The sequence below is a fragment of the Oryzias latipes genome, chromosome 16 (genome assembly GCF_002234675.1).
Source record: "Oryzias latipes chromosome 16, ASM223467v1".
Lineage (NCBI taxonomy): Eukaryota > Metazoa > Chordata > Actinopteri > Beloniformes > Adrianichthyidae > Oryzias > Oryzias latipes.
Window position 1 is genome coordinate 23364839 of NC_019874.2, and position 15339 is coordinate 23380177.

Genomic DNA, 15339 nt, shown 5'->3' on the forward strand with positions numbered 1-15339 from the left:
TAAGCTAATAAACTTGATAGTTTCAAGTGCCCTTGAGGGGTCAAGGCGCGGCTTACAATCCCATTTAAGCTCTTGCTCTATTATTGTGCTGACATAGGCTTACACGTTGTGAGAAAGGAAGATAACTGCATTTCAAAGCAGCTAAGCACATCTGCCTATTCAGGGGTCACTCCCAGCGCAGACGGGTCATCCTGAGCCGAAACGATCGCATTTCTTTTTGCTGCAATGCTCCCTTTACTCATATTGGAGAGCTTTTGATGGTCATATTAGCACCTTTTGGAAAAAGAATTGAGTCAATGAGAAAATTGCCTGTATTCTAGACTATTTGCAGAGTCAAATCTCCTAAAAACAGATATTTAATTGCTTAAAGTGAATTCTAATCAATCTAATTAAACTTGATGAGTTGAACCACTCGTCTCTTCTGGGTGAAAAACATTCCACTTTTACTTCCCATTACAGGGCCCCATCAGTCATATGTTTCTTCCTGGAATAGAGTGAAGTTTCATGAATTCAGAAACAAGGATGTTGCTGCTGCAGAAGCAGCTTGGCTAACCAAGCCACACGTACGTCCAACAGTCAACAGTTGAGTCACACAGCCTCATCAGAGCTGGTGAACACTGTTTGCTCCTGCATCTGCTGCTGCATGGTGAGTAGAGCAAGCCTCTCTCTGCTCTTTTGTATCAACTTTCATGCAGTCTTTCACTGTTTTGATTTAAGCATCTCTGCCCAGTTGGCAAATGTGTTTGATGAGAGAGTCTGGCATGCTGGATATCTCATCGGATTTTCTGGTCACTGTGTTGTCAACTTATGATGTTGATCCTATTTTCTGTTGATGAATGCATATTATATTAACTTATAGTCTTGGACAGTTTTTTTTTTTTTTTTTTGACTGCTTCTCCAGCATGTCACCTTTGGAGTAAAATGTGAGTGCTGTGGTCTGGAAAACACACTGGTGTTCTCCAATAGAGTAAAAAGAGGATGTGAAACAGATGGCTTATGAGTTTCTTGTTGTTTTTAGGAGTTTGTTTACCGGTAAGTGCTGACACTAAAAATCTGTTAATCTGACTTGACAGGACTGCTCTGTTATCAAGTGACAACATCCAAACCTTTGTGTCATTTTTTTCTTCTCAAAGCAAAGTACCTGTTGTGAGAAGTTTGTTTAAGAAGAGGAACTTGCATTGAGTCTTTCACTTGTGTGAAGGATATTGCCAAATCCTGAAAGTGGGTGTTCTGTTACCCCCAACAGCAACAGGAAAAACATGTTTCCTCACAAACAGTGACACAACTTGCAGAAAAAAATATGTGCTCTTTTCCAGAAAATAGTTTTACATTCACGAGCTGGGAACATGATTGCCCGACACTTTTATCGATAGGCTTTACAACTGGATTGCTTCTTTCTCTTGCTCCGTTGCTTTTGGTCACAGCTACAGGCCATCAGTAATTATCAGTCAAAGCTTTAAAGAGTAAATAACAATAAGAAATGCTAAAGAAACACTTTTTTTAATGCAGAAGATGTGCTGGCTGTTAACATTGCAGGCAGAGGTCACAAAACTGGGAGAAAACTGAAAAATGGCAATTGATGTGAATTCCAAGTGAAATCGTCTCCGTTTGAGAAGTTGTTCAGTTTTTTGGGACTCTGCTCTAAAATCTTGTTCTGGAATTGAAGCACATAGAAGGAAGGATAAAAATTATAATAAAAATAAACAATCGGTTCACACATTTTGAGAGAGGTCCTTTGGTTCTTTAGTAAAAGCATACAAGGACACTTTGTGTGTATGTTACAAGAAGTCAGGAAGTTTCTCAACGCTGTGGCTTAGTTCCCTGGCTCATCATTTATACAAAGGATTACTCACTGAAATTGTTTTTGCATTGAATGTGACTAACTTTCATATGAAGTAATACATGAAAGCATTATGGCATTCAATAGTGATGCATTTAATGTTTAAAGACTATTAATTATGGATGATAGTAATACGAAACCATTAGTTTTACTGTATTGGGATATGAGTAGTTTTTAAGGACTTATTATGTTTAAGGTTTTTCTGATTACAATGGTTTCATATCTGAACTGTTCTGCTTGTTTTCCTGCCATCTAAATTCAGTTAAAATGTCACAAAATTGTTAAAACAAGAAAGGATCTTGTCAAATCTTAGCAGAAATCTTAGGTCTGTGGTTATTTATTGGAACTCCTTTCCATGCAAACGCGTTAAACAGGACTTTTGATTTTCAAAGTCCCACTCTGATCATGTTTTGAGCTATTTTAAAAGCGTTCGTAGTGGTCTTTTAATTATGTTTATGCTGTTTTTAGCCAAAATTGAAAACAAACTGTTGTTTTCTAAGACATTCTGTTGGTGTTTTCTAACTGCTCCTATTCACAAGGAATTGAACAAGGAAAGACTCAGAAAGGCTACTTTAAGCCTAACTTTCTTTATATCGTGAGAAAAATGTTACAAGAACATGTTAAATGCAACAAAATCACAATTTTCTGCAGAGGGGGTCTTTAAGAGACAAAACCAAATTTGTCTCTAGGAGAACTTAATTGGTCAAATTCAGAATTTAAGTGTTTTTTTTCGTCATAGCACAATTTCTTTTTTACTGTATTTTAAGAATGACACAAAAATGATAGCCCAAGAGAGAATTTAACAAAAATGTTGAATTTCTGTACCAATAAAAACATAACATTTATTTATTAATGTAGATTCACTAAGTATTTTTGATTTATTCAATTTATGTCCATTTTTCTGGACATTTTCTTTTGGACATACTAAGTTAGGTTACATTTAGTTTCCATGACTCAATCTGACCTCAGATTGAGACATCAGAGAATTGTAATCTTGTAGGTTTAACTTTTGTCCAGATCTCCAACAGAACTGCTTCTTTGCTACCCTAAATTTGATTTGCAGTAAGTCTATAATTTATTGTTTGATCTTTTAAATGAAATAACTTCAGTTTTTTTTTTTTTTTATGTGTATTACTTCTTTCTTCTTTTTTTTGTTTACTTTTGATTGGTTAGCCATAGGGTAACGTTGCGACATAGTTTGACGTGGTTTCATCTTCATGTTTATGCAGAGATGCAGGAATGCTGTGAAAACATGTCTGGCTCTTGTTGCCAGGGCTTTATGAGCCAGCAAAGCATTTAGGTGAAATTCGTCATTCCCTTCTTGTGTAATGGTGAGTATTTGAAGTAGCCCCCAAAACTGAATGTGCTTTCCCCAATCATGTTATTCTTGAATAGACCTCATATTCAGAAAGTGTATTTTTACCAAGGGATACTAAAATGATTGAATAATGGTTCCCAATACAGGTCATTTATATTTGAATTGCCGTAGCTTTTAACAGCTTTACACTATGAGTCACATTGTTTCAACAACATAATGGTAAAAATAAGAGCATCTTTTGTAAATGTATGTCATAAAGATCCAGTTCCGAAAATTGAGTTTTTGGTATATTTAAGCTGTTCTTGTGCCATTTTTCTGATGATGGAGTTACATCTGTAAAGAAAATTGAGCTTTAAATTGCATAACTAAATTTATTTTTTGTTTACATCCTTGTAAATCAGGAGCAGATGAAAAAATACCATTAGAAAAGTGTTTATAGAGAAAATACACTGGGCGAGCCTGAAGCCCCCTGTTCAGCTCCATTCTGATCCACTTGCAGACAGATCCATGTACGTTTTTGTTGTCTTTGTCCGAGTTTGCATCTGGCTCAAAACTGTACGGCAGGTTAGCTTCAATATTGCCCTCCGTTTTTGTTTCCCCGATAATGTTAGGTTAGGGGTGTGAGGGACTGTAGGACAGTGGGAGAGTGTGTAATTAGATAGCTTAGTTATGGGTGACGGTAAGGGAGGTTGGGGTTGTTCTGCACCAACAGTCCAACCACAACTCAGAGGCAAATTTCTAATGAACTACTGCCGCTCTGCAGAAACTATGCCCTAGTAAACATCACAGGTTTTTATTTGGCAGATTATCACAGAAGTTTTAGCAGCATCGCGAGATTATCAAAGGACTAAAAATGCTTTATAATTTGATGTATATTGATAGTCTGTTAAATATCTGTGTGGTCTTTTAGTAGATTTGCCACAATGATAGTTACATGGATGCTACTGATTGCCATGCTGGTGGCGCTGGTAAACGGAGCTTGGAATGGTAAGTGTTCCTCTCAGAAAGATATATATTCTTAACTCTAGGAAAAACGCTAGCTTTTAGAAGTTTGAACCCATGAAGGAGTGCACATTTAATGCAGCTTTCTGTTTTAAGGTGACAACTTGAATCGCTGTGCAGATGTCCAGTCGTCAAGCCCTGTGGTACCCCTAGGGTCACCAGTCAATGCCACCTGTGTCGTCGACAAGGGTTGCCCTCTTTTCTTGGGACAGGCTGTTCAACTTGAATGGCTTCTTGACAGTGAAGTTATTCCTGGCAGTACTGAGTTCAACAAGAATGAGACGAAGTCCACAGTTGCCATTTCAAGCTTTAATCACACGAAGGCCGTTCTCACGTGCTACATCAAAAACTTTGACCAGATTGTGGGAGGAGTGCAGATCCATGCTGGATGTGAGAAAGAATCCTCTTTTCATTTGTTCAATCAGATGTTTTTATGTGTTTTTCCAGCAAATGCAACCCTTTAGTGTGTAACAGTAGTGGTAAAATATCTGCACACTTAAAATATACAGATACAGTGGTGGACAAAATTGTTGGTACCCCTCAGTTAAAGAAAGAAAGTCCACAATGCTCACTGAAATGACTTGAAACGTTCAAAAGTGAGAATAAATTAAAATTTATTGAAAATAAAAATATCAAAATCAGCCATCACTTTTGTGTTTTTGATTAACAGAATTATTTTAAAAAACAAACTAATGAAACAGGGCTGGACAAAAATGATGGTTCCTCCATAAAAGACTGAGAACTATTCACAGCTATTCACATCACAGCTGTTTTCAAACCCATAATCATTCAGTCTGCCTATTTAAAAGGAGACAAATAGTCATGTTGCTGTTTGGTAAAAAGGTGTTTACCACACTGAACATGGACAACAGAAAGTGAAGGAGAGAATTGTCCCAGGACATTAGAAACAAAATTATAGACAAACATCGTAAAGGTAAAGGCTAGAAAACCATCTCTAAGCAGCTTGAAGTTCCTGTGACGACAGTGGCACATGTTATTCAGAAGTTTGAGATCCACGGGACAGTAGCCAACCTCCCTGGACGTGGCCAGAAGAGGAAAATTGATGACAAATTGAGGAGACCGATAGTTCGAACTGTATCCAAAGAGGCCAGGATAACCTCCAAAGACATTAAACCTTGTGCTATCTTAGATGACCCCACCCTGACTTTGACGTGTTCTTCCTACCATAACAAAGGTGGATAAAGGTGGAAAGATTTCATGTAATCCATGGACACCAGTGAAGATCACAAAGCACTGAAGAAAAAAGGTTCAGAGCATTGTCTAGTGGGTCTAGATGACCCAACTCCCAATGTTAAAGTGCCTAGGATAGCACAAGGGTTACAGGTGAACTCCTAGATCAAGGTACATCAGTGTCAGATCACACCATTCGTCGTTGTTTGAGCCAGAGTGGACTTCATGGAAGATGACCAATGAGGACAACACTGTTGAAAGGAAATTATGAAAAAGCAAGACTGGAATTTGCAAAAAATGCATCTTGACAAGCCACCAAGCTTCTGGGAAAATGTCCTTTGGATAGATGAGACAAAACTGGAGCTTTTTGGTAAGACACATCAGCTCTATGTTCGTATACTCAAAAATGAAGCATACAACCAAAAGAACACTGTCCCTACTGTTAAACATGGAGGAGGCTCAGTTCTGTTTTGGGGCTGCTTTGCTGCATCTGGCACAGGGTGTCTTGAAGCTGTGCAAGGTAAAATGAAATCTCAAGATGATCAAGGCATTCTGGATAGAAATGTGCTGCCTAGTGTCAGAAAGCTTGGTCTCAGTCGCAGGTCATGGGTCTTCCAACAGGACAACGATCCAAAACACACAGCCAAAAACACCCAAGAATGGCTGAGAGAAAAGCGTTGGAATATTCTGAAGTGGCCTTCTATGAGCCCAGATCTGAATACCATTGAACATCTGTGGAAGGAGCTGAAACCTGCCATTTGGAGAAGACACCCGTCAAACCTGAGACAGCTGGAGCAGTTTGCTCATGAGGAGTGGGCCAAAATACCTGTGGACAGGTGCAGAAGGCTCATTGACAAATACAGAAACTGTTTCATTGCAGTGATTGCCACAAAAGGTTGTGCAACAAAATATTAAGTTATGGGTACCATCATTTTTGTCCAGCCCTATTTCATTAGTTTTTTTTTAAATAATTCTGTTAATAAACAACTCAAAAGTAATGGCTGATTTTGATTATGTGATTTTCAATCAATTTTAATTTATTGTTACTTTTGAGCGCTTCAAGTCATTTCAGTCAGCATTGTGGACCTTCTTTTTTTAACTGAGGTGTACCAACAACTTTCCCCACCACTGTATCAATTTCTCCTCCATGATCCATTTCAAATACTTAGCACTTCTGCAAATTGAAGGGTGCCATCCATCCATCACTACCAAGTCCCTGATTAGTTGAAGTTAAACCTGGTACTTTCAACACGCAATCAACGGCAGCGTGTTTGTGCACACAGACCCCGATAATGGTCTTAAAAATGTGTGTGCGTGAAGATTTTGGAACGTGGAAGCCAGAAACACGCTTTTGTGTGAAAGTAGTCTAAGGGAATCTCTTCCTTTTCCACCACATTGGGATGCAGACAAGTTATTTTATATATTGACACCTAAATCCAAAGATGTGTCTTTGGACCAGATCATCAGTCAATCATTCGCTCTTTATCTGTGGTTATTTCAGAATGAGTTTGAAAATGTCCTATTATCCCATCTTTTGAAGTGAACACCTTTAAAACAAATGCTGATGTAAAAATTAAAGTTAATAAATCACACTTTCACATCCTCATCAATCCTCCATTCATGCATTTATTATGTTTTTGTTTGTTCTCTTTATCCGTAGATCCACCAGAAGTGCCACAAAATCTTAGTTGTCAGGCAAACCTTACCAGACCCATCTCTCTGACCTGCAGCTGGGATCCTGGGGAGCTGCAGACGTATCTTCACACATCTTACTCTCTCCATAGTAAAACAAGGTCTGACAAAAAACAAAATTCACACCGAGACAGTTGTGATAGGAAAAAATCTCGATCCTTTTACAGAACCTGGGAAGGTCGTGAAATGTTACTGTAATTAATAGTAGTCCTATTCCTCTTATTTGCCTAATATGTACATAGTAACCTATAGATTGTCTGTTAAGTTTACAAAAATAATCAGTGATTGACATGATATACACCCTCATTGAAGCACGACAGGTTTTATTTTGACATGCTTGTACAGATTTTGACACTCCCTGAGGAGCTTTTCTGAAAGTATTGATGATGATTTTTTTTCCCCTGCTGTTATTTTTTCCTAAATGAAGCAGCTTTTTCATTTACACAATTATACCTAATCTCCTGCAGTGCCTGTTTTATCAATATTTCATTGAAAATAGTGAAGACATTTCTTTGCAGGATTGGTAGCAATTTTTTCCCAGGACATGCAATTCTTAATGTCTTCTCATATGTCAACAAGAGGCTTCATAGTTTGACCAAAAAATAAAAACTCCCCCAGTTTTCTTTTGAGCAAAATGGATCATGCTGTTCTACATACAAACGCAATTCAAGATTCAGAAACTTTTCCACTTTGATCAGTTTTGATCATTTATTTTCATGAAAGAATTAAAAACAAGAACAGAACGGTGTAGTAAGCAGCTGAGCAACTGACTAAATAGTTAAATGAAAAATCTGAGAAATTAAAGAATAATGTGTCCATTTATGTGAAGTTCAGAAAATATCTTCCTTTATGTGTCATTTACAAAATTTTTGGTAAAGGCTGAGTAAAGTCCAATTTAATTTCCGTGGTATAATTTTATCATTTCAGGGAATCAAACTACACTTATGAAGCTCCTGCAGGAGTGCACCGCTATACAATCCCCCGCTCTGACCTGAGTCTCTTCTCTGACATGAACATATACGTGAAGGCTGTGAATGAACTTGGTCAGGCAATTTCAACTGCCATCACTTTGGAACCAGTCAGTTCAGGTAAGAAATGTGGTCTGGTTTAGTGGTAAGCAGCAGTGCCTCACTGCCAAATAGTTATTGGTTCAATTCCCAGCTGGGTCCTTTCAGAGAGGAGTTTTTATGTTCTGCCGGTGTGAGTGTTGGTTTCCTCAGGGTGCTCCAATTTCCTCCAGCAGTACAAAAACATGTTTTATAGGCTTTTTGATGGCTCTAAATTGCCATCGTAGAAGTAAGTGTGAGCATGTGGTTGTGGATCTCTGAATGTGGCCCTGGTTGTTGGGAATACACCCTGCCTAGCATGGCCTAGCTTGGCTCCATCGACCCAAGTCACACTTCTTAGAAGGAAGAGGCTATAATCTATGGATAGTTCTCAATAGATGAATGACATACATTTTAAAATATACTAACAAAAGGTTATCTAAAATAATCTAGTTATCTTTGTGAATTATTATATATATTTGTGGGAGTTAGACTTAAGCTTAACAAAGAAAAAATCCTTTATTGAAAAAATAGAAATCAAGCAGTTTACTGGTAAAAATGTATTTTGTGAGGATTTATGTTGAACCATTTAGATTATGGATTTACTTGTGATATCTTCTGATGAAAAAACCTCTATTAGTTTGACAAAAAGTGATCACTGTATTTCTTGTTGATTGGAATTGCAAGAAAACAAAACAAAAAAAGAAGACAGAATAAATATAACAGATATGTCACATGTAGTTAGGACAATTGAATGAATTGATTGAAAAATAGAAAAAGAAGAAGAAAAACATGTATTAATACACACATGTACATGTACATACATCTCTATACATACATCCACACACACATGTATGTGATTCCATAATATGTACATTTAATCATAAATACACATTTTTTACGTATACATGCAGTAAATTCATCCAATAAATATGAATTTTGTTAATTGGATTCTAATAAGTTACAACAAAAGAAATGGGAGGAGGTAAACCTTTATAATCCCACCAAAGCATTGATATTTTTGAAGAAGATTTAAAACGACTTCAGTGGTGCAGTACTGATTCTCTTGGCTGTTATCAAGAAACACTTTCCTTTTTTAATCAAAGCCTTGCTTTGCAAAAAAATAAAAGCTTTAGATCTAAAAATTTCCCTTTGTCGAAAAAAATGAAAATAATCCAAGAACGTCCTGATAGCCCTAATATTTTTATTTTTATTTTTTTTGTTAGCCAAGCTTGACCCACCAAAAATCGAGTGGATCACGGTATGTAAAAAACCTGGCTGTCTGCAGCTGAAGTGGATTCTGATTCAAAACAGTTGGATACACATCCGAAGTCTAAATCTGGAAGTCTTAGTTAAGGCAGCAGACAGCAGCAATTTGCCCATCAAACAGGTGAGTTCCAAGAGTTCACAGAATTTCAAAGAAAACCTCAAATAAAGAGTTTGAAAAAACACAATTGAAGTTTTTGGGCTCACATGAAGCTCATCTGCTTGAACTTTAAGTTGCATTTTTGTGTTTTGTGTCAGATTGACTGCAATAAGACCAAAAATTGTGATGTGGTGACCCTTCGCTCCCTCCTTCATGGGACTCAGTACTGGGTCCAAATCAGAGTCAGGGTCAAGAAAGGTCCCTGGAGTGAGTGGAGCAGCAGCCAAACTGGAGTCACTTTGGAGTCAGGTAGCCTTCAGATCAATTCAGAATGACACAATCAGCTCTTCCAACATCTTCTATTTTTTCGCCTTTTTTCTTTCAAACTATCTTTCTTGCAAGCATGCAAATGTCCTGCTCTGAACGTCCTTTTGTGTGGAGTATTGGCACACGCTCAAGATGACAATCTATAAACCTTTTCTTTATTTAATGGCCCCTCTTTTCAAATGGAAAATAAATGTTGCCTTTGACGTGCCATCATCCTTTGCTTTGCTTTTCAGCCCCCACTGGACGCTTTGATACATTGGCAAACGTATCCTGGTATCGCAAACCCACTCAACTAAACATAAGTTTGTTCTGGAAGGTATGCACACTATGTCCCAACACACCAGAAAATGATGCAACTTCAGTGTCCGATGGAATCTACAAGACCTACTTTCAAATAATTTCTCCCTCTTATTCCTTCACCATTTAGCCATCAAAACAATTTAATGCAAATGGACAAAATATCTCATACATTATCTCAAGGTCTCATAAACCACAACTGGGAATTCTGTGCTCAACAAGTTGGAAGTACTGCACTTTCCCGCTCTCTTCGAGAGTGAAGAAAGTCTATCTGACTGCTGTTAATAGAGCTGGAAAATCCCCTCCGACAGTAATTCACATTTACCCACCTCAAGGTAACTGAACTCTAAGGCCTAAGTTTGGTGCAGTTTAGAAACTGATTTTGAAAGGAAAAAAAAGGTTTTATTTAAAGTTTGAAAAAAAAAATGTTTCTGTCTTTGTCTGTAGATCAAACTACAATACAAGATGTCACAGCTGTTCCTTTAGATAACCAGTCATTTCTGGTCCACTGGACACATTTGGTCTCGACAGATCTCACTGGTTTTGTGGTGGAATGGAGACCGATGTTAAAGGAAAATCTCTCCCATGTCCATTTTGAAAAAGTGGACAAAAACCAAACTAAACTTATTTTAGCAGGTATGGACATGCCATTAATGTACTTACTACTTTTTTAACACTCGCTCTGCTGGAATTCCACAACTACTTGAATGACTTTGGTCATTTTAACCACCAGGACATTATTGGTATATACTTTGGATCATACTGAAAAGATCTTAAGCTACATTCACACCGCCCTCTGCAACGTGTGTTTAAGCGACCACTTCCAGTGAAAAGTCTATGCAAATGAACATGTATGAACGTTTTTGGCATCCACTTTAAAAACTCTTGCAGCATAACCACGCAGGTTCCTACGACAGTTTTCGGGCTGTACGTAAAATGAGCAACCATTGAATGAGCGTTGAAAAGTAAACCAGGGGACCCAGATTTGCTAGTGAAGTATGGATGGCGTCCCTTTTAACTCATGAAAATGCCAACCATTTGAACATAGATCATAGAGGAGAAATTATTAATTGTGTTGTTTGTGCCTGGCCAGAATGCTATGACATCAAGTCTTTCACATCTCGGAGTAGAGCTGTGAAAGGAAAAACATGGAACAAGATATTCGAGATTTGCTCTGCTTTGACATGTCAAGCCACCAAGCCTCCTTCAACTGTTGGTGGTGGACACTCGCTAGAAAACGGTGGAAAAAGAAGAAGAAGCCCCTCCTTGCTTGCCCAGTGTGAGCACCATGGGCTTACAAGAACCCGCACGTTTTCTTGAAAGCACATCACATACCCAATGTGTCCGTAGCTTAAGGATATTTTGGAGAATAGGAAAAAACACATCAGGATACTAAGAATTGAGTCTTCCTCTGTTACCAAAACATTATATTCTAATTAGTTTAAATTCATGGAATTTTAATGAATGAAGCTCCTGCTGCCAATTCATGGCAACCTCTGTAATGCTCTTTTTTTTCACTTGTCAAGACAATAGAGCAGGAAAAAGATGTAGCAAATAGTCAAATCCTCGACATTAAAAAGTGTGGAGTTGATTTGACTGCCATGGTCATCCAAGGTGGTAATACTCAGATCTCTTATTTTATGATAAAACAATGTTAGAAAAAGTCAGAGTGCTATGAATCCAAAGTTTCTTAACCAAGTTATGACAAATTTCAAAATGGCTGCCTCTTTCTAGTAAATCTAGTGTTCACCAGCCATGTAATTCATAGTGTACACGCATAGCTTTGTCTTTTAAAAAGGCTTTTTCATAAAAGTGCAAGATCAACTTCTTCCCATTCAGTCTGTCTGCGTGTGTTTAGCCGATGAGCAATGATCCACTCTAATCTCTTTTTTCTCATCAATAGGCAACTTTGAGCCCTACAAGCCCTATCGCATCTCTGTATATCCACGTTATAAGCATGGGATCGGTCTTTCACACTCTGTTATGGCCTACTTGAGGCAAAAGGGTAAGCCGCCAAAGACATGAGGATTTAAAAGAACAAGTAGAGGTGAAATTGTTCTCTTGCTGTTGTTTAAAAAGAAGAGAGAAAGGGTGGAGGTGCTTAGACAATGAGGCATTTTTGATGGAGTATTGCCCCCTTGTGGAGAGAAATAGATGATGTTTACTGGGTTATGGAGCTCAGCTGCGTTGTTTTCTGACATTTTCTGATGGGTTTTTTTCTTTTCTTTTTTAAAGCTCCATCCACAGTTCCGGAAATAAAAATTAAAAACACTTGGATGTCCTCCGTTGAGCTTACTTGGGAAAAAATCCCTTTAGATCAACAGAATGGATTTATCCAGCACTACACAATCTTCTACTGGGGGGAGAAAGAAGCTCTTAAGGGTACTTTTTCCACCTGTATTTTTCTGTCGTAAAATGTTTTTCTCATACCTGAGGCTCTTTTAATGTTCGATTTTTTTTAATTTTTTTTTTCCAGTTCAGACTGCAGACTCGAAAACAACAGAAATTATCCTGAAAAACCTTAAGCCTGAATCTCTGTATACAGCTTTCATGATGCTTGGCACATTTGGAGGCAGCCTCAACGGCTCCACAATTACTTTCAAAACGGACCACTTTGGTTGGTACTGAATTATTATTTGTCACAGTGTGCTGTTTTTAGTTTACATTTGTCAACTAATAATTACATTTTTTTTTTCTTCTCAGATATGATGATAACCGGATCTGGAGTAGGAGTTTTATTGATCATCATCATCGCTTTCTTAGCATTTTTCTCCATACAAAAAAGGTAAGAGGATCCTTACTCTACTTTAACCTGAAAGCTGAAAACCATGTCCATAGTTGTCATATTTTTTCTTTTCCAGCAGAATAAAGGTTCGACTTTGGCCAGATGTTCCAGATCCAGCTAACAGCAGCATTAAGAGATGGCCGCCAGAATCAACCCAGGTGTGAAATATTGAAAACCTGTTAAATGAAAACTCTCAAAATTAGGATCGCCCAAAAATAAGACGTATCTTACTATCGTTTATTGTTCACACTTCTTAATTTACCTATTCTAATTGATGAATAAGCTATATTTTAGGGGATAGTTCAGACAAAAACATCCATGATGGTTAAAATCAAAGGGAAAAAAGCAACTTATCTAAAGAAGGTGAAAGCCAAACCTATAAGGGACTTTTAAAAAATGTTAGTATATCTTAAAAAAGTTAAAAGTGAAATTTTTTATGTTATAGTTATTGACAGTTCAATATGTTAAAAATATTGTTTTGATTTTTTGAAGAATTGAACCTTTACTGATTCACTTATGCATTATTTAAGACACATAACATTTTTCAACAATACTGATAAAGTAAAATAAAAACCAGACGACCAAAAAACATACATTTTAATGATTGATGTCCAAATGTGCCTGGGACTATTTCAAAGAATTGTTTAATTCTTGAAATGTAATCATTTGTTCAGCAACAATTGCAATCCAACATTTACAGTCTTTAACATTGATGGATGGAAGGTTTGATAAATTCTTTTTTGCAAATTAACATTTTGGTGCCAAGTTTCTTGGTTTTTAATGGTTTATTTAAAAATATTCTTTTCGATTTGAATGAATTCAGGTGTACTTGCTGTTGGGCATTTCTGGTTATTCTGAATTTCCAATTTAAATATTTGCCATTTTCTTTTGACTCCTAAGAGAGAGACATCTCTGGACAAGCACGCAGCTGAAATCGAGGTTGTTCCTTCCATGAAAAATATTGGTTCAGCAGACTGACCGGGTTCTGAGATGATGCTAAAACTCATAAAAAAGGAGAAAAAAAGGGTGTTTCCATGAGAAACACATACATTTTACCGTAAAGATCATAAGCATATGCTTTTTCTTTTATTTTGTTTTTTTCAGTACACTCGTGGCTCGTGGAACAATGACGAGCCAAATCCGAAATACTTATCTCATCTAAGCTTTCTGGATCTCACCACTAAGCTGAGCAAAGAGGAGGATGATCTTTGGTTCAACAGTACGGAGGACACCAGTGATTTAGGAGAGTCCCTTTGTGGTTCCCCGCTTATCCCTGAATACACAGCTTCAAACAGCAGCTCTGTTCCCTATGCTACTGTGATATTCAGCGCTCCCTGCAACAGTCCAGCTCCAGAAGAACCCCCTGCATATCTGCGCTCTGAGTCTACGCAGCCCCTCCTCGAAAGAGAAGAATCTTTTAGTCCACAGTGCTATCAGAATGTGGTATCTGGGGTCAAATCTGAGCAGTGTTTCTTTGGACAATTCCAGGATTACATACCTGAAACTGTAGACGATCCTGCCATTGCCTGGGATGACTTTCCATTTCTTAGCGCATTATCCATGTATGATAATGAGAGTGACTGAAGCTCTTTTGCTCATGCTTGAAAAATGATGATTTTACAAAAGTAATTGGATAACCACAATGTCACATTTGTATACGATAAGGGAATTCTGTTGAAGTTACAATCATTTGATATTAAGGAATTTTAAGGATTGTTCAAAATGTATCTTTAATTGAAAGAAGTTGATTCAAATGGGATTAATTTTGACTGCTGTTTTCTTTAAAATAAAAGAGGTGCCATTTCAATCTGACACACCAGCTGTGACATGTTGCTGATTTCTTTAATGAATAAAAAATGTTTGACCTTGTGAAAATACATATAGAAATGTTTCTAATGATTTTTTTTTGTTGTTGTACTTTTGTTTTCACAGTTTTAAGATTTGCTGTCAATTTTTGCAAAATAAAAGGAAATATGTAAAATGTTGTTTTCTGGGCTCATAATGTTAAAGGTAAACATGAATATTTTCAAACCTTTTGCTCAATTATGTTGTAGAACAGCATAAAGTACAACATTGATTTGAACTTGATATTGCGTATTTATTATTTCTGCACTGCATATTTAAGCATCACATTAACAGTAGGCTACTGTAGTTCATTTATTGTTCCCGACCATATTAAACACACACTGAACTGCCTCAGCTTATTTAAAACATGAGGGTAAAAAAATCCTTAAATGTTGCTTGTATTAAGTGGATTTATGTGAAAGATAACCAACCAAAGTTTGACAGACAGACAGACGGACAGACGGACAGGCTGGCAGGCAGGCAGGCAGGCAGGCAGACAAAATTGCATTATAAGGACAAGTGAGTAGTGAGTTTCTGTTTGATTTTGTTTTAACACATGGACTGTAGTTATTAATGCAATGGTATCATGTAGTTTATGACTGATAAAATAAAAGTTTTTTCAGGATAATT

At 37.2% G+C, this 15339-nt stretch overlaps 1 protein-coding gene across 5 annotated transcripts; it reads left to right on the forward strand.

The window, feature by feature from the left end:
* The first annotated feature begins 501 nt into the window (after positions 1–501).
* On the forward strand, positions 502–14683 carry csf3r (colony stimulating factor 3 receptor). 5 transcript variants are annotated; one of them, XM_011485637.3, is made up of 17 exons: positions 502–646; positions 3070–3171; positions 4069–4145; positions 4257–4550; positions 7012–7144; positions 7971–8131; positions 9316–9479; positions 9614–9764; positions 10016–10098; positions 10210–10414; positions 10527–10715; positions 11983–12084; positions 12315–12461; positions 12556–12696; positions 12783–12864; positions 12941–13022; positions 13969–14683. In XM_011485637.3, the coding sequence occupies exons 3-17, from the start codon at positions 4082–4084 to the stop codon at positions 14446–14448; spliced, it is 2478 nt and encodes an 825-aa protein (XP_011483939.2). In that variant the 5' UTR covers positions 502–646; positions 3070–3171; positions 4069–4081; the 3' UTR covers positions 14449–14683. The 5 variants fall into 5 exon arrangements, with proteins under 5 accessions (XP_011483939.2, XP_011483941.2, XP_011483940.2 ...); XM_011485638.3 differs by having other exon boundaries at positions 512–646; positions 4072–4145; XM_011485639.3 differs by lacking the exon at positions 3070–3171 and having other exon boundaries at positions 511–646; positions 12944–13022.
* The last annotated feature ends 656 nt before the right edge of the window (positions 14684–15339 follow it).

Excerpts from the sequence above, each read along its gene's own strand:
- csf3r (XM_011485637.3), top strand. The coding sequence starts at position 4,082 with ATGATAGTTACATGGATGCTACTGATTGCCATGCTGGTGGCGCTGGTA. Across the intron at positions 7,145-7,970 it reads TCTCTCCATAGTAAAACAAG|GGAATCAAACTACACTTATG; the intron begins GTCTGACAAAAA and ends TTATCATTTCAG. Across the intron at positions 10,415-10,526 it reads TCACATTTACCCACCTCAAG|ATCAAACTACAATACAAGAT; the intron begins GTAACTGAACTC and ends CTTTGTCTGTAG.